This window comes from Mauremys reevesii, linkage group 5 (genome assembly GCF_016161935.1).
Source record: "Mauremys reevesii isolate NIE-2019 linkage group 5, ASM1616193v1, whole genome shotgun sequence".
NCBI lineage: Eukaryota > Metazoa > Chordata > Testudines > Geoemydidae > Mauremys > Mauremys reevesii.
Window position 1 is genome coordinate 83,575,174 of NC_052627.1, and position 19,851 is coordinate 83,595,024.

The 19,851-nt window shown below is 41.9% G+C and overlaps 1 protein-coding gene and 1 long non-coding RNA gene across 7 annotated transcripts in view; one reads left to right on the forward strand and one right to left on the reverse strand.

Annotated features, from left to right (window-relative positions):
* The window catches only part of FGL1 (fibrinogen like 1), a 68,167-nt gene that overhangs the window by 20,940 nt on the left and 27,376 nt on the right, over window positions 1-19,851 (forward strand). For 5 of the 6 annotated variants that reach the window (XM_039540313.1, XM_039540311.1, XM_039540314.1 and 2 more), the window contains exons 3-4: window positions 8,816-8,996; window positions 14,373-14,535. In XM_039540313.1, coding sequence (XP_039396247.1) covers window positions 8,816-8,996; window positions 14,373-14,535 — 344 coding nt within the window. The remainder of the gene's footprint in view (window positions 1-8,815; window positions 8,997-14,372; window positions 14,536-19,851) is intronic. The other variant, XM_039540310.1, reaches the window with a different exon arrangement.
* Window positions 8,855-19,851, reverse strand: part of LOC120406073 — a 209,173-nt gene continuing 198,176 nt past the window's right edge. Inside the window, exon 6 of the long non-coding RNA XR_005599065.1 lies at window positions 8,855-8,971. This is a non-coding gene — a long non-coding RNA (uncharacterized LOC120406073). The remainder of the gene's footprint in view (window positions 8,972-19,851) is intronic.

The following is a 19,851-nucleotide window of genomic DNA, read 5'->3' on the forward strand; positions in this document are numbered from 1 at the left end:
ATGTTGCAGTAACTGAGACATGAAATTAAGACAGCTTGGATGAGAGTTTTTGCTGTGTGAATTGATAGGAAAGGCCATATCTTAGGTGTTTTACAGAAAGAATCTGCAAGATTCAGACAGAAATGGACATGAGGAGTCAGATGTCAGAGTCCAAGATGATGCCCTGGTTATGGATTTGAGTGGACAGGTGGTGATGTCCTCAGTGATCAAGAAAGGAGATAGCAAGAAGGATTTTCTGGGAAGGGAAAGGAGAAGATTAAGAACGCTGTTCTAGCCATGTTGAGCTTGTGCTGACAGATATGAGGAGATGTCACCAAGCATAAGAACTTCTTGGACCAGATTCTGGGCCCATGGGTGTTCCAGGCTGCCAACACTTCCACATCACCATCGGAAGCTCAGGCTGGGTTTCTGCTAAGGAAGTCTGTGAAGCTGCATGCTGTAGGATGTACACCCAGAAGGGCCTGAGTGGTAGCCCCTCACAGCCCACTGATTGGCTCACGCTGGTATATAAACCAGGAAGTCGTCATAGCAAGTTGTCTGAGCAATGGTGCAAACTATCTGCTTGCTTCTGCTCCAGACCTTGCCTTGCTGTGAGCCACAGACTCTGCTACTTGCCCCCTCTATGCAGCTCAGCATCTGACCCTGACTTCCAGGCATCCTGACCTTGCCTGACCTGACCTGACCCTGACTCCACTACTTGCCTCCTGTCTGCAACTCAGTGCCTGACCCTAACTTCCTAGCATCTTGACCTGGCTTGACCCGACTCTGCTACTCATCTCCTGACTGCAACTTGGTAACTGACCCATACATGCAGGCTGCCCCAGGCCCAGCCCTGACACTGAGACAGGCTGAGATTTTAGTTTGGACAGAAAGAGACAGGTCTGGAGCAAAGAGGTACATCTCTAAGGGCTACTCTACACTGGCAATGGTAAAGCACTGCCATGGCTCTCCCAGCACTCTAAAAAAACCACCTCCATGAGGGACGTAGCTTCCAGCGCTAGGAGCCGCACTCCCACTGCTGGGGCACTGTCTACACCAGCGCTTTACAGTGCTGAAACTTGCTGAGCTCAGGGGGTGTTTTTTCACACCCCTGAGCGAGAAAGTTGCAATGCTGTAAAGTGCCAGTATAGACAAGCCCTAAGTTGTAGAGATAGTAGTTAAATTTGTGTTTGTGGATGAGATTACTCAAAGTAAAGATATGGTGTAGAGGGAGTATAGAAGAGGACAAAGGACAGAGCCCTGTGGAACCCTCAGAGAAAGCTGAGGATATCCTCCAAAAGACCCTTTGAAGGAGCAATTAGAGAGGTAGGAGGACAACCAGGAGAGAGCAGAGTCATGGAAGCCAAGAGAGGACAAGATTTCAGGAAGAAGACTATGGTTGACTGTGTCGAAGGTGGCTAACTGGTCAAAGAGAATGAGGATGGAGTTCTGATCCTCAGCTTTGGCTAAAAGGTCATGTGTAAAATTATGATAATACTTCCCTACATCCCAGGAGTGTTTAGAGGCTTAATTCATTATTTTTTTTAAACCCTCAGTTCTTCATTTGAAATGCATTATAGAAACAAAAAATATTGTATAATTATTAAAAATAATTAAGATCCTACCTGCCTAAATTTTCCAAACCCTCTAACTTTGTCACCCACAGTTCTGCAAAAACTCACATTTTTGAGCGCAAATGCTTCTGTGCATGAAAACTAAGCAGCCAGACCTCTAACTGCTTGACAGTACTACAAGTACTGTATGTGTGTGCAAGATCCACAAGCATTTGTTTGTAATATTGTCAGAGCAAATGTGGCATCTGTGTTGAGGGCAGTTTGAAAATTTGGCTCATATTATTTTGGGCTTTGCTGATGAAGAGCCAGTAGAGGGAGCATGAGTGTTTTACACTTGCATCAAACGGAATAAGAAATACAGTCAAAACTACTAGTATGCTGTGAGGCAAAAGTGCCCATTCCCTGAAGCTGAAAAAAGTACCTTCGCTCATAAGTCATCTGTAAGAATTTTGCAGTAAGAATCACTTGACCAACAAGGACCATCTCATAAGTGACGCTCATCAGCTTTTCAGGAGTACATTACTGTATTGTCTATCACTGTGCCCATTAATACTGATATCTGGAAAAGATTTTCAAGGCACTATTCAAATAAGTTAGGGCTCTGGGGGTTAATAGGCCACTGGAGGGCTTTTATGTGTCTTCTGGTGAGTTTTAGGATTTGGTCAACTAGCTCATCTCACAACCTCTTGTGGCCAAAGGTCCTGCTGCCTGCTCAGCATGGCTTAGATGAAGGCAGCCAGCTGGTACGGAACTTACTCCATAGCTGAATATGGTCCAAAGAGCTTTATGGAGTTTTCACACTGGCACACGCAGTAAACCCTCTGCTCTTCAACAGGTTCCAAAAAAAACTAGCTTATCCTGCCATATGTTTTCCAGGCTGCTAATCATCATCATATACTGGATTACAACAGAGTATGAATTAAATTAAAAGCAAACATCTGAGACACAACACAAATATTTGGAATGAAGGCATGTAATCAGGATTGCGCTGCAGAGACAACATGCCTGAAGCAACAAGTACTCATCTAAGGGAATCTTGAATATTAAAAGAAAATAACATTTTATATAAAAAATCATAACAAACCCCTTTGAAGTGATTCTTTATCTCTTGCCTAAAAAGATCAACTCTTCTCTCTTTTCTATCTCCTACTATAAGTTGGTCAACAAAGTGAATTGCATCCTCTAGAGTGAAAAAGCAATGAGGTCTAGCCTCCTGTAATAATATTGAGTCTTACCAGAAACAATGGGCCATATCTATGTAAAATGGATCATGAGTGTTTATTGGTTGTAGTAAAAGCCTCTCTGCTTTTTAACTAACACTATAGTAAAATCATGTATTAACATCACAGTTTGTGGAATCTTATGAGTGCTGTGTGTCTTAATTAACAATCCTATTCTCAGAGCTGTACAGACATTAATGATCATGCTGATTCACCAACAAGGAAGCAAATCTATAGAGAAACATGCTGGTTTGTGCTGCATTTGGATGTACTGGAGGGAACCTGTTTTGTCAAATTGAATAGGACAAAATTAGTATAGAAAAAATTTTATTTTTTTCCAAGCTTTTGCAACAGTGCGAACTGAGTGCAAAACACTACTATTATGTTCATGGCATACACACAGAGAAATTAAATAAAAACATAGATTCTCTTGCAGGAAGGTTGCAGCATCACACTTCATTTCTTAGAATTCAGAATGATAATACTCAAGAACCTGAAAACAGACTGCTTCCTAAGGCAGCAAGGCACAGTTCACCTGACCTTGCTTTAAGCTGGCTCGGTCCAGAATGACATTGATGGTACACTTTGCTCCAAACCTCCCTAGCCAGCAAGCAGCACTAAGATCCCGCCTCCACCACCACCACCACTCAGACTGATAGCTTGTGATTCCAACACAGTCTTCAGTACACCAAAACTACCAGATCAGAATGCAGTAGTATAGTCAAGGGTAAACAAAGTTTATCCACTTCTCATTGGGGAATATGGAATGTAGGTGAGGTATTTTTGTTTGTTTATTTTTTGTACCACCACACCACTGCCAGAATGTTAAAATTTCACACCAGCCTTGCCCTGGTGTAACTGGTTAAATGAGTAGTAGGATGTTAGTGAATCAGGTTCTTTATACTTAGCATTTATTCTTCATGTTCATCAGCAACTTGTGAATGATCTTTTTTTTTTTTTTGTGAGCACTGGCAGTGGTGTGGAGCTGTACAATCCATGCATAAAGGAAGTCCGAGTCCCTATCCTAAGAACCTTGTACTCTAAAATTAAATGAAAGACAGACATAATGGCATTTAGACAGCAAAGCTGAAAAAGTACCAGTGCCCAGATTATATTTCCTGAGACCCTTGGGGATCTACGAGGTTTGGGGAAGATCCCACTACCTGTTCTCTGGGGACTTAAACCCTGTTCCTGACAGGAAGATGTGGGGGAGGCAATCTCTATGAAGGGATCCTTACAGTAACATTCTCCACTAGAGTCCCTTCCTGCAGATTTTACTGTGGGAGTGGATCATCCATTCCCACGATATAAGGGCTGGTCTCTAAGTAGTGTAAATTCCTTATTTATAAAATGGGGTGACCAGAGAGCAAGTGTGAAAAATCGGGGCGGGGTGGGGGGGTAATAGGAGCCTATATAAGAAAAAGACCCAAAAATCGGGACTGTCCCTATAAAATCGGGACATCTGGTCACCCTATTTATAAAATAGATACATGGATTATTGTTTAAAGACTCCATGGAAGAAGTATGTTTTAAGGAGAGGTCTGAGAAAGTGATGGTGGATGTTTGGCCACTCTGTAATATACTCAATAACTTTAAATAAAGGGGGGGCAGGCTAATCATAATACATTTCTACAGTGATTGCTGATTAAGAAAAAGTGGAAAGCCTACAAGGAGTGGAAAATGGGAGGGATTAGCAAGGAAAGCTACCTTATTGAGATCAGAACATGTAGGGATAAAGTGAGAAAGGCCAAAAGCCATGTAGAGTTGGACCTTGCAAAGGGAATTAAAACCAATAGTAAAAGGTTCTATAGCCATATAAATAAGAAGAAAACAAAGAAAGAAGTGGGACCGCTAAACACTGAGGATGGAGTGGAGGTTAAGGATAATCTAGGCATGGCCCAATATTTAAACAAATACTTTGCCTCAGTCTTTAATGAGGCTAATGAGGAGCTTAGGGATAATGGTAGGATGACAAATGGGAATGAGAATATGGAGGTAGATATTACCACATGTGAGGTAGAAGCCAAACTCAAACAGCTTAATGGGACTAAATCGGGGGGCCCAGATAATCTTCATCCAAGAATATTAAAGGAACTGGCACATGAAATTGCAAACCCATTAGCAAGAATTTTTAATGAATCTGTAAACTCAGGGGTTGTACCGTACAACTGGAGAATTGCTAACATAGTTCCTATTTTTAAGAAAGGGGGGAAAAAGTGATCCGAGTAACTACGGGTCTGTTAGTTTGACATCTGTAGTATGCAAGGTCTTGGAAAAAATTTTGAAGGAAAAAGTAGTTAAGGACATTGAGGTCAATGGTAATTGGGACAAAATACAACATGGTTTTACAAAAGGTAGATCGTGCCAAACCAACCTGATCTCCTCCTTTGAGACGATAACAGATTTTTTAGACAAAGGAAATGCAGTGGATCTAATTTACCTCGATTTCAGTAAGGCATTTGATACGGTTCCACATGGGGAATTATTAGTTAAATTGGAAAAGATGGGGATCAATATGAAAATTGAAAGGTGGATAAGGAACTGGTTAAAGGGGAGACTACAACGGGTCATACTGAAGGGTGAACTGTCAGGCTGGAGAGAGGTTACTGGTGGAGTTCCTCAGGGATCGGTTTTGGAACCAATCTTATTTAATAAGAACATAAGAACATAAGAACGGCAGTACCGGGTCAGACCAAAGGTCCATCTAGCCCAGTATCTGTCTACCAACAGTGGCCAATGCCAATGCCAGATGCCCCAGAGGGAGTGAAGCTAACAGGTAATGATCAAGTGATCTCTCTCCTGCCATCCATCTCCATCCTCTGACAAACAGAGGCTAGGGACACCATTCCTTACCCATCCTGGCTAATAGCCATTTATGGACTTAACCACCATGAATTTATCCAGTTCTCTTTTAAACGCTGTTATAGTCCTAGCCTTCACAACCTCCTCAGGTAAGGAGTTCCACAAGTTGACTGTGCGCTGCGTGAAGAAAAACTTCCTTTTATTTGTTTTAAATCTGCTGCCTATTAATTTCATTTGGTGACCCCTAGTTCTTGTATTATGGGTATAAGTAAATAACTTTTCCTTATCCACTTTCTCCACATCACTCATGATTTTATATACCTCTATCATATCCCCCCTTAGTCTCCTCTTTTCCAAGCTGAAGAGTCCTAGCCTCTTTAATCATTCCTCGTATGGGACCCTCTCCAAACCCCTGATCATTTTAGTTGCCCTTTTCTGAACCTTTTCGTGTGCCAGTATATCTTTTTTGAGGTGAGGAGACCACATCTGTACACAGTATTCGAGATGTGGGCGTACCATGGATTTATATAAGGGCAATAATATATTCTCAATCTTATTCTCTATCCCCTTTTTAATGATTCCTAACATCCTGTTTGCTTTTTTGACCGCCTCTGCACACTGCGTGGACATCTTCAGAGAACTGTCCACGATGACTCCAAGATCTTTTTCCTGACTCGTTGTAGCTAAATTAGCCCCCATCATATTGTATGTATAGTTGGGGTTGTTTTTTCCAATGTGCATTACTTTACATTTATCCACATTAAATTTCATTTGCCATTTTGTTGCCCAATCACTTAGTTTTGTGAGATCTTTTTGAAGTTCTTCACAGTCTGCTTTGGTTTAACTATCTTGAGCAGTTTAGTATCATCTGCAAACTTTGCCACCTCACTGTTTACCCCTTTCTCCAGATCATTTATGAATAAATTGAATAGGATTGGTCCTAGGACTGACCCTTGGGGAACACCACTAGTTACCCCTCTCCATTCTGAGAACTTACCATTTGTTCCCTGGGAACTACCCTTTGTTCCCTGTCTTTTAACCAGTTATCAATCCATGAAAGGACCTTTTATCCCATGACAGCTTAATTTACGTAAGAGCCTTTGGTGAGGGACCTTGTCAAAAGCTTTTTGGAAATCTAAGTATACTATGTCCACTGGATCCCCCTTGTCCACATGTTTGTTGACCCCTTCAAAGAACTCTAATAGATTAGTAAGACACGATTTCCCTTTACAGAAACCATGTTGACTATTGCTCAACAGTTTATGTTTTTCTATGTGTCTGACAATTTTATTCTTAACTATTGTTTCGACTAATTTGCCCGGTACTGACATTAGACTTACTGGTCTGTAGTTGCCGGGATCACCTCTAGAGCCCTTTTTAAATATTGGCGTTACATTAGCTAACTTCCAGTCATTGGGTACCGAAGCCAATTTAAAGGACAGGTTACAAATCTTAGTTAATAGTTCCGCAACTTCACTTTTGAGTTCTTTCAGAACTCTTGGGTGAATGCCATCTGGTCCCGGTGACTTGTTAATGTTGAGTTTATCAATTAATTCCAAAATCTCCCCTAGTGACATTTTAATCTGTGAAAATTCCTCAGATTTGTCACCTACAAAAGCCAGCTCTGGTTTGGGAATCTCCCTAACATCCTCAGCCATGAAGATTGAAGCAAAGAATCCATTTATTTTCTCCACAATGACTTTATCATCTTTAAGCGCTCCTTTTGTATCTTGATCAGCAAGGGGCCCCACTGGTTGTTTAGCAGGCTTCCTGCTTCTGATGTACTTAAAAAACATTTTGTTATTACCTTTGGAGTTTTTGGCTAGTCGTTCTTCAAACTCCTCTTTGGCTTTTCTTATTATACTCTTGCACTTAATTTGGCAGTGTTTATGCTGCTTTCTATTTGCCTCACTAGGATTTGACTTCCACTTTTTAAAGGAAGTCTTTTTATCTCTCACTGATTCTTTTACATGGTTGTTAAGCCACGGTGGCTCTTTTTTAGTTCTTTTACTGTGTTTCTTAATTTGGGGTATACATTGAAGTTGGGCCTCTATTATGGTGTCTTTAAAAAGCGCCTATGCAGCTTGCAGCTTGCAGATTTCACCTTAGTCACTGTACCTTTTAACTTCTGTTTAACTAACCCCCTCATTTTTGTATAGTTCCCCCTTTTGAAATTAAATGCCACAGTGTTGGGCTGTTGAGATGTTCTTCACACCACAGGGATGTTGAATGCTATTGTATTATGGTCACTATTTCCAAGTGGTCCTGCTATAGTTACCTCTTGGACCAGCTCCTGCGCTCCACTCAGGATTAAATCTAGAGTCGCCTCTCCCCTTGTGGGTTCCCGTACCAGCTGCTCCATGAAGCAGTCATTTAAAGTATCGAGAAATTTCATCTCTGCATTTCGTCCTGAAGTGAAATGTTCCCAGTCAATATGGGGATAATTGAAATCCCCCACTATTATTGGGTTCTTAATTTTGATAGCCTCTCTAATTTCTCTTAGCATTTCATCATCACTATTACTGTCCTGGTCAGGTGGTTGATAATAGATCCCTAATGTTATATTTTTGTTAGAGCATGAAATTTCTATCCATAGAGAGTCTATGGAACATGTGGATTCGCTTAAGATTTTTACTTCATTTGAATCTACATTTTCTTTCACATATAGTGCCACTCCTCCCCCTGCACGACCTGTTCTGTCCTTCCGATATATTTTGTACCCCGGAATGATTGTGTCCCATTGATTTCTCTCAGTCCACCAGGTTTCTGTGATGCCTATTATATCAATATCCTCCTTTATCACAAGGCACTCTAGTTCACCCATCTTATTATTTAGACTTCTAGCATTTGTTTACAAGTACTTTAAAAACTTGTCCCTGTTTATTTGTCTGCCCTTTTCTGATGTGCCAGATTCTTTTTTATGTGACTGTTTTTCGCCTTCATCTGAAGCGTGGGGCACGGGTCACTTGCTGGAGGATTTTCTGCACCTTGAGGTCTTTAAACCATGATTTGAGGATTTCAATAACTCAGACATAGGTTAGGGGTTTGTTACAGGAGTGGGTGGGCAAGATTCTGTGGCCTGCATTGCTCAGGACATCAGACTAGATGATCATAATGGTCCCTTATGACCTTAAAGTCTATGAGTCTATGAACTGTCTTCTTGAATTAAGTGGTTTATTAATTCTAAACACACTGTGACAAATGTTAACTCTACAAGCAAAAATGCATTTTCCCCTCTAGACTCTACAGAGTTGTTTTCAAGAGCAGCTGAGGCTCAAGGCCCAGGTGAGACTTCTGGAGTATCGTGTGAAACAGCAGCAGGTAAAAATTGTGCGGCTCTTACAGGAGAAGGAGATTCAATACCGTGACGATGGAGATGAAAACAGTGTTATTGACCTGGGAGAAAAAAGACAATACGCAGGTTAGAATTTATTTCTTCTTTTCACATTGTGTCTATTTGAACTAGTGTATATATGTTTCCATGGCCAGTGCAACTGAGACTCCAGAATTACAGTCATGCTTTAAAATTCCCCCAAGAAACTGTCCCACCAAGACATAGCATTCTGCTGTTATCCAGGCCTTTGTTGTCTTGAGATCAGATTGCGCAATGCATTCTACATGGAGCTACACCTTGAAACTGTCCAGAAACTGAAGCTGGTGCAGAATGTTCCAGCATGATTTTTCAAATGAAATCTTGCCAGGAACATAGTACACCTGTGCTCTAGATCTGTACTAGCTATCTGTTGGCTTCTGAGTAGATTTTAAGGTGATAACCTTAGACTTTAAGGTGACCTATAGAACCTAAGAAGCCTGACAGTTACCTATCCAAGAATCCACCTTTCCCCTATTGTGTTACTGCTACAGCTGCAGTGAACGATGGCATTCAAGATGGAGCTTCCCTCAGTATAACATAAAAGGGGCTGTTTGACAGGGTGTTTTCCATGAGGGCCCCACAACTTTGGACCTCACTTCCCACCATCTCAGTCCAAAGCAGCTGCTCTGTTGACATTAAAATTCTAAAACAGGTGAAATGCTGATAAAAAAAAAGTATAATGGAGATATACCTATCTCATAGAGCTGGAAGGGACCCCAAAAGGTCATCCAGTCCAGCCCCCTACCTTCACTAGCAGGACCAAGTACTGATTTTTGCCGCAGATTCCTAAGTGGCCCCCTCAAAGATTGAGCTCACAACCCTGGGTTTAGCAAGCCCATGCTCAAACCACTGAGCTATCCCTCCCCCATATTAGTAGGGAAAGAATTTTCCATACTCTAAAGAACGTGATACAAATAAAGGAATTTAAAAAAAAACCCCACAGCTATGGTCTGTTGTTTAGAGCCACATTCTTTAGGAATATAAACAGAGCCTGAGCTAAGAGACTGAAGAGAAAGGGCAAAGCCCTTTCAAACGTGTTTTTAATAATATTTTTTCAGCTGAAGAATGAGTCTAACTCCCAACTGTTTTCAATTTAATTTTAGGAACATCCAGCAATGCAATACTATATGTCTTGATTTCTTCCAGAAGCATAGACACTAGCAGCTCATCCAGGACACATGAAGCAAGACCATATAGAACAATAAAAGTTAATAAAACTTTAGAATCCTATTACTGGGTGACCAGAAGCCAGTACAGACTTCATATAATTTGTATTTGTATTTGTGACCTTAGCTTTAGTTTGGCTGATGATTTCATTATTCAGCTAGATTCTGGGCTCTACTCCAGCTGCTTTGTGCCAGCAGATCTAGCCCCTGCAGGATCCTCCCCACTAGTGCTGTAGAGCTACAATGGTAGGAACAGGACTACCTCCAGCATTGAAGAACACAAAGGTGACTTAAAGCCACCATTTCATAAACCCTCCTGCCCTGTGCTGAGCTCAGCTCAGCTGGAATGGAGGATTTGATCTTCTGATTTTTGCTACCTTAAGGGTATTGTTAAAATGAGACATAAATAACAGATAGTCAGCTAGGACTGCCCCCTTTCTAATGGCTGGTAACCGGACCCTCAAGGCCCTGCACCCGTCTCCGCCTCTTCCCCGCAAGGCCCTGCCCCATCATTTACCCTTCTCCCGCCTTCCTCCCGTAGGATTGCTGCTTCTGAGGTACATCTGCTCACACATCCTAGGGGTAATAAGCACAATCTGCACACACATAGGGGGATTGTCATTTACACTCATTTGAATTTCTTCATTTCCACACACATGCACACAGTGGGAAGTTTGCTTCATTAGCACACTGGTTCTGGGGAGCAGGGGAAGAAAGCTCCCCTTTTGCACATACAGCTGAGGTGAAAGGGAGGACTCCCCCTACATGGATGCCTAGATTGGAGGAGAGACTCCACTTATTTGCACTAGTACCTAAGAGAGAAGAAGGTCCCACCCACTTGCACACACAGTGGATATGTGGAAGGAAGAGAAACAGGTGCTCCCCCATTTATAGCACACCCACCCACTTCCTGTGTCTTGCCAAACTCCAGGCTGAGAAACTTTCCAAACTTTCCCCAGTTGGGCTGTTGGGAGAGGGTGGGGCAGGGAGGGCTGCGGGCTATGATTCGCTGAGTGGCAGGGTGCTCCGCTATGATTGGCTAGGCTCTGTCCCCCTCCTCACGATGGTGGTGTGCATTCTCTGGGTAAGTGTCTCTCAAATCAGCAGTGAGCAAGTTTTCACAGATCAAAAAATTCGGACACCAAGGCTTGTGAAATGGTACCTGGACACACAAGCTGAAACCCGGACTGTCTAGCTCAAATCCAGATGGGTGGCAATCTTATAGTCAGCTAACAGAAACCTCAGGTTTCTTCCTTTCACCCTTCATGGCCTGCTAAATCTGTGTCTATATTAGCCAAGTCTAGACAAACACTAACACGTCAGCTAATTACCATCTCCAGTCCCACTGAAGGAGGAGTGAAAGACTAGGAAGAACAGTGAACATAAACCACCATACAATTACTAAACCACTGAAAATATTTTAAAAAGTGTAGTTAGAGACCAGATTTCCAAAGGTATTTAGGAGACTAGGGCTGCCAATAGGCACCTAATAGTATTTCCAGAGATGCCTAGCCAGGTTAGATGCCTAATTCCCATTGAAAGTCAGTGTTAGACACCTAACCTGCTTAAGGGCTTGTGAAAATCCCACAAGGCACTAATCTGCATCTTTAGGCACTTAAATGCTTTTGTAAACCTGGCTGAACGTGAATATGAATGCCCAATTGTCCGTACAGATGACATTTTTTTTTCAATTAAGAGCCTGATCTAAGTGCATCCTGTAACTGTTGTTATTTTTTGTCTTAAAGTAGCATCTAGAGGCCCTAACTGAGAGCAGGGCCTCACTGTGTTAGGCACTGGACATAAACCTCATAAACCTATGCAGAGCTTGCACTTTAAATGGACGAGACAAAAGGTGGATGAAAGGAAGGCAGTGCTGTGTACCCTGAACTCCCACTGAAGTAAATCAGCAGGGTCTCTCAGCACAATTGTAGGATTGGGCCCCATTTCATTATCTCTTCTAATAGAGCACCATATTTCACACATTATTGCCACATTCACTAACAAGATATGGAGAACTTAATTATTGTTGGGTTTTTGTTGTCTCTGGTACTATAAAGAAAAAGCCCCAAACATTTCCCTCCTTTTCCCCATTTGTCCTGTCAACAATGCATCACATTCATTATTAAAACCATTCTGCCAGTGGAAGCAACCCATCATCTTCCATGCTGGGTGTAAAGCTCTGGTTTTGATCTAACATCTATAATGCTTACAGGACAGTGAGACTCTTTTAGGGCCTGTTACAGCTGAAGGGCATTTTAAAGTGGATAACACACCCATAAGAAGATATCTTAACATTTTATAAATTATCAGTCACTTGTTCTAGTCTAAGGCACCATACTAGCAGTCAAGGGTTCAAAAAGAGAAAAGCTTAATCACAGATTCATATGGAATATCTTCTGTTTCTATAAAAGATGAAGCTACTTTGATAGTTTTCAAGACATTTGTGTTGCAAGAGTACAGCAGGTTTGTTGCAATTCTAAATAAAATCTTCTCTTCCTTCTGGGTCATCAGTCACTACCTGAGTCCTAAAGGGCCAAATCTATCCATAATGTAAATCCATTGACAATGGAATCATACCAAGAGTGAATTTAGTCCAGTGGGCCCAATATGTTCTCCTCTCTGCATGCTCCTGTCTCCACTGTTCAGCTACAGTTTTCCCATATCAGGCGTGTGCAGATAAGCAAGAGTCAATACAGACACAAGCAGTTTCTTAGGAAGGTTTGATTGCTTGGATAGCTGAGTTTCCAGTGTATATTATATATATTCCATCCTACAGCATGACATGCCTTCTTATAATAAAGGCATGTCCTCCTCCCTATGCCAACCCCTAAAACCCAGATTTCACCCCACAGTATTTGGGGTAGAATCTCCCTTCCTGCAATACTAATGGCCCCTTTATACAAGAGTAAAGGTCACTGGATTGCTGTATTTATTACGAGTAATATCACTGTTGGTGGGGGTGGTTATGTATTTGTATAGCATCCACAGTTCACAGGGCACTTCACAGAAAAATGAGGCTGTAAGGTCCTTGCCCCACAGAGCCCAACCCCAATCCAGCTCTATAGTCATGCACAGGCATCTTCAAGGAGCTGAGCTCCACCATGCACAGTGGATGCAACTGGTGTTAGGTTGTCAAATCCTGATCTTCCACCTGCGTAGAAGAGGAGGCAGGATTTTCCTTTTACTAACAAGTAATGTAAATTAAGGGAGCTAGGTGCCAGTTCAGCCAAACACTTAAGCACGTGCTTAAAATTAAGCACATTCTTAAGTACTTTGCAGACTTGGGACTCTGCTGAGAAAATCATGAGTGTTTGAAAATTTGAGACTATACTCTAAACTAGTGAAACATTCTTTACATTCCTCCCATCAACTGGCTTAGATCTTATTTACATTACTTTTTTCTACTATGGTCTGTTCAAACCCTAGCACAGTAATTTGTTTTCAGTATAAACTGTTTATTTTCTGGGCTAAAATGCACTGGGGCTTTCACAAGGGAGAAAGAAAATAGTTCAGAATGTTCCAAACTGGCCAGCAAATGCAATTAAAAAAACAAAATGTTGGCTGAATCCCAGCCAACATGTTGATAAAGTTCTCAGAGGTAAATCTTATAGTTAATCACCTCTACCTTTGCCAGGAAAAACAGAAAGAGTTGAAAATTATACGTCTTTCCTGTGTAACTGACAGCTTGATGGTAGATTAGATATAAAGAAAAAACTCCTTTCATATAAAAATTAACTCCTACGAGGAAAAAAAAGATTACAGAATTATATAATTATTGTGCATTCATTGGGCCCAATTCTCCCGTTGCCCTGAACTTTAGTCAGTCACTTTTACCAATGCAAAGGAAGAGCAAAATAGTATCATATCACATGGGAACATTTTACACACTGGAGAAAGTGAGTTTGGACTCATTTTGTAGAAGGTGCAATAGTGTTCCAGGTTCAATGTTTGTTATTTTTCTCCTAACAGTGATGATTCTGTCCTGCTGTTTGTGGCTATTCTGCAATGAGCAAAATTCTGTAGCCCCCTCAATACATGGAAATCCCACTGAAGTTAGTGGGTGTTTTTATATTTGGGGAGGCTGTATAAACATGTAATTATGGTAATTGATGAAAATGATAAAAAGACAAAGATAATATGCAAGTTTTATATTTTTACCATACATTGATTATGTTGATAAAAGTCCCTCTTTGCGAAGCTTGTTTTTACTAATAAATACAGGACTGAAAAAATCTGTTTTCAACTGATATTTTGAAAGCAGATTGTGCAGAGATCTACAACGATGGACATAAACGCAGTGGATTTTACAAGATGAAACCTTTCCAGAGCCCTAGTGAGTTCCTTGCCTACTGTGACATGTCAGAAGGGGGAGGCTGGACTGTTTTTCAGAGACGTTCTGATGGCAGCCAGAAATTTGATAGGTAGGTGTTGGAGCCAGCAGTTATAGTTACAAACAAACCGCAGGCATCGGAGACCAGGGGGGACCAAGTTAAACATTAATTCTAAAGCTATCCCTGTAAGGGACTATCAGCGGTGAAAAGAGAGGGATGATGATTTTGTACGTAAGTCACCAGACTGGAATGCCAAAGTTCTTGGTTCAATTCCTGACTTTGCCTCAGACTTTGTGTGGCCCTGGGTAAGTTATTTAGGCCCAATTTAAAGTAGTTAAGAATGAACCCAACATTTAAGCATCTTTTAACAACAATCCACTGAAGCCCTTGCGACAACACCTGTGCTTAGGGTCTTAATTTTTCTGTTCCTCATTTGTAAAATGGGGATAATAGTAACAACCTACCTCACAGTGTTGCAAGGATAAAATCAATAATGTTTGAGGTGCTCTGATACTGTGATGATGCGGGGGTATGTAAGTACCTAGATGCTGTACCTAGGAAAGGGGACAATATACCTAAATTGGATTTATAAGCTGCTGTTTCTTTCCCCACTTATCCTGTCCAAATGAATTCTGGTTATATCCTCTCTAATTAGAACACCCACTGATTATCAGGAACACTGGCCTAACACTAGAGACACATTAAATTCTAACCATAGAAGGCCACAGCAAAAATGGTCATTTGCTGCACTGGGGTATTTTCTTTTTACAGCAGTATTTGTGGTAATACAGATGTTCATAGCACCACTGTCCCACTGTGTGTAACTAAGTTCATTTTCATGTCATTAATAAGCACTGCCGTAGTATTTGACATGTTTAGAGTTCTATGCAAATACTAAACTAGGGAATCCTTTAAAAAACTCTGTGAGACAGGTAAGTATATATTTAAAATAGTTGGAAAATGGGGGAGGAGAGAGTGTTCGGTGGAAAACCTGGTCTTTTCAGCAAAAAATTGAAAACCAACATAATTTGACTCAGAAATTACATTTCAGTGCCCAATAGGAATGGTAGTTCAGGTTCCTCATGATTCTGTTCTCCTCTGTAGGCCAAGCTCCTGTGTTGGATTACATCTCCCATGATGTACCACGGGAATTAGGGAATCCCTGGCTGTGGTACATCATGGGAGGTGGAGTCTGGCTGGGGAGCCCAACATATAGAGGAGAATGGGAACACAAGGCAACTGAACTACAACTCTCATGAGTCACCATGGTGGCATATAAGAAACAAAATATTTATGTACTTGCCTGAAATATTTCAATTTTCGACTGAAAAACAAAATCTCATTGGTTTTCAGGCATTTTTTTGTTTGCATGGGTTTTCAGGGTTGGTGAGTTGTATGGGCCCATAGTGCCCATGCTCCAGCAAATTCAGGGCCCCGGGAGCCTGTCTCCACCAATGTTCAGGGCTGGGTCTCTCCCCCGGCCCCACCTGCCACCCCTGCTTGCCTCCCTGGAGTGTCCCTGCATCACCTGCCCCTGGGCAGAGGGGGATGGCTGCCCCCTGCAGCTCCACACTGCACTCCCTCGCTAGCCACTGCCGACTAAGGGAGCAGTGCCAGTGGCAGGCTGATTGCTGCGCTTGCGGAGGGAGGAAGGGAGGAGGCGCAGCCCCCACCCTAGCAGGCGACTCCGAGGGGGCTTATCCTGTCTGGACATTCTGAGCAGCAGCCTGGGGCTTGGGCGAGTGTTGTGCTGGGGGGAGCGGAAGGAGAGGGAGGCTTCTCCCCCAGAGCTCGCTGCTGCTGGTGGGGAGAGGGCTGAGGGGAGTCCTCCTCTCTGGCTCTAGCCCCGGGGCAGCCTGCCTGCTGTGCCCCAAAGTTTGAACTACTCATACCTGGCCCAGCCCCACCCCAGAGCCCACAGCCCCAGCCAGAGCCCTCACTCCTCCAACCCCAACCCTCTGCCCCAGCCCCCTCCTGCACTGTGAACCCCTATGCCCCAGCCCCATCCCACAGCCCTCACCCCCACACCCCAACCCTCTGCCCTAGCTCTGATCCCCTCCCACACCCCAAACCCCTCATCCCCAGCCCCACCCCAGACCCGCACCCCCAGCCACTGCCCTCCCCCCCTGCACCCCAACCCTCTGCCTCAGCCCTGAGCCCACTCCTGCACTGTGAACCCCTCATCCCCAGCCCCATTCTTTGCTTAGGAGTTGGCATTTCTTTCCTTTGTTCTTTATAAGTGGTTCTTACGGGTGCATTGCTGTGGGTGCTAGACTGTCTGATTTGTAGGCCTTGTCTGCACTGGGTTATTTTACACCAACATAGCTGCATTTTACACATCCTAGTGTAAACAATCCATGCCCAGTTAACCATGACTTGTGCTGGCACAGTTTATCTCCGTGTGAAACCCCTGTGTGAACAAGCCCTTAGTAAGGTGACACCTCCACTTTATCTAAAAAAATTAGTTTTATAAAAACAAACCCCTAAGACCCACAGAAAAATGTTCCCCCATTAAATTCCATTGAAAACACTGGTTTTACAGCAAGGACAAATTTCCGTCAAGTGTTCGCAACCCAAACGTTACAGCACTCAGAACTTGGAAGCACCTTAATTGATTTTCATTGTCCAAGATAAGAGATGCACAGACTGTGAGAAAATCATAAATAGGTAAAGAAATACTTGTTTACAATATATGGCTTTCAGGTGGCCATGTCCCCAATAATAGAGTTTTGCTTTTACCTGCCTGTGCCCATTAATGAAGATTTACCCTTTTAGATTCCTTTCATCTTGGTTACTAGGCTGAAATAGTTGTATAACAGTTAAAACAACAAATCCAGTTAAATCAGTGTACACCCCCAGTAGTAATGCTCTGCACAGCCATGTCAATAAGCCAGTTCTGCCTGCTCTCCAGCCTGAGAGAGGAAAGGAATGTCTCACCCCTCATCCCCAGCCCCACACCACAGCCCTCACCCCCGCGACCCAACCCTCTGCCCTACCCTGAGCCTCCTCCCACACTCCAAACCCCTCAGCCCACCCCATTAATTTGGTGCAATAATAATCAACAATGGATAAATTCTTAATAAAGTTACCCAGAGAAAAAGAACAAAGTGACGCCTGAGTTCGACACCCAGCTTGCAAACTGAAGCGATACAAAAGAAAGACGCGGCAAATCTAAAAGATAAGAAAAGGAGCTTTCATCAATCAAATCTATTAAGATTTATGTGGTTGGAGTACAATAGTGAATTAGACAGAGCTTTTTGCTTTTGAGGGTTATTGATCCAAGAGTGCTTGGTTGTATCCATATTCAAAAGAGTATTAATAAAGTTGATATTCTTAGTTAAATAAATATTTCTTACAATAGTGATATTGTGTAATACAGGGAAACTGTTAAACGCTTACTGTTTCCAGTCCATTTTTACATTATTTTAAAAAAATATTTATCTGCTTAGAAGGCAGGTGGGGGGGAGGGCGGGACTTGGACCTGTTCTGGGCACCACCAAAAATTATACAAACCTGCCGCCACTGTGGGTTTTGTTGTGGTTTGTTTTATTTTATAAATTGGTTTTCAAGCATGAGGGTTCTATGAAAAAGTTAAACTTTTTATGTAAAGCAGGTACTACTTGGGGAGAAATTATTTTGTTGAAAACCCAATTTTCTGTCAATTTTTTTTTTGACAAAAATGTTGGCTAGTTTTAGTAAATATTACTATCCTGATTTTATAAATGGGGGAAACCGAGGAACAAAAAGGTTAGAGACACAATAAGTCAATCTGGGAAAGGGAAGTTTAGAATTCTGTAGCTCAAAGTCCTGATTCCCAGCCCTGTGTTCAGTCTGCCAGACCATACTGAGTCCAATATGGTTTTAATATTGTTACATAATTCATACTCAGTTAACTTTAATGATGTTACATGCACTACCCTGTTACCCATATGTTCCTGATAATCTTTGCAGTCTCATGACCTAGTCTGTAATAACACACTGTAGTAAATGAAGATCTTTAAATGTCTGACACTTTGCTTACTTCTTTTAATTGTAGTGAGTACACCTTGTATTATCCATTATGTATTTCATAGGGGTTTTTTGGCTAGCCTCTTTTACAAACTCTTAAACCTCACTGCTAGATATCTCTACAGTCACCAGTAAACAATACTTTAACATGCAGAAACACAAGTGAATCTTGAGGCAAGGATTAGCACATTTTCACAGTCATATATTGCCATTTCATATGACATAAGCTAGTAATGTATTTGGTTTTATTGTCAGTTGATATCTAAATAATTTTGAGTCTTTGCTCTATTTCACTAACTTATTTTCTCTTTTTAAATGCACAAAATACCAGTAGAAAAAGTGTTCTTCTGGAATTATTGTACTTTTAATCTAAAAACTACTCTGCACGTTTTATGTTTTAACATAACTAGTCCTCACAATACCCTTGTGGGGGCAGGGGGTTGATCCTGAGAGAAGCTGAGCACCTGCAAGTAGGCAAAAAGCGACCAATACTATTTCTATTTTTCAGATGGGGGGAAATAAGGTTTTAGTTCACTGATTGACTGAAATTGAATTACTGTGCCTTTACAGTGATGTAACTGAGATCGGTATTAACCCCAAAGAGATTACAGTAAGTGATTTATACAAGACCACAGGGGGAGTGGGACGTTCTCTTCAGGATACTCAGAACCATAAATCACTGTGTTACTCCTCTGCCTCAGCAAGTGAGAGCTTTGCTACTGCTAAACTGTATGTCAGCTCCCTGACACACCAGTCTCTCTGCCTTGGCCGCAAATTCCTTGAGACTCTGCCATTCTAAACCTTCCTTGCAGGTAACAATCAGTAAAACCTAGCTCCTGAGTTCCCCAGAGATGTCTTTCTGCAGTGTCCAGCCCCTCTCACAGAAGTTAGTAAGTTTGCTGCCTCCAAAGAGACAGTGTGTACACCAGCCTGTTAGGTTACCTGAGGACTCACTCTTCACCTAAATATAGCAGCAATGAGATGGGTTATAGTAAAACTAAGAATAAGGGGGAGAGGGGGTTGAGATTTAAGTGCTACTAAGCAAGAGAAAAAGACAGGTATGGTTACAAACAAAACATGCATTTTAGTCACTAAATCTTTTAATTTTAGCAAGTTACAATCTTTGCCTAAGCAGTTCTCACTTTCATCAGGTTACTAAAATATTTAACCCTTCAGGCCAGGGGATAAATCTTGCACAGAATCAGAGGGTAGTATCCCTTTTGTTCCATAAGTGATGGATAACTAAGGGGTTCTCGCACCTTCTTTTTATAGTCCAGGAAACCTTTGAAAAGCAAACACAGACAAAGTTCCTTTCCTCTCCTGGTGTGCAGACACCATGCTGTCTTCCTCATCGTCTGGTCAATTTTATTTTTCAATTGGTTTAACCACTTCATTTAC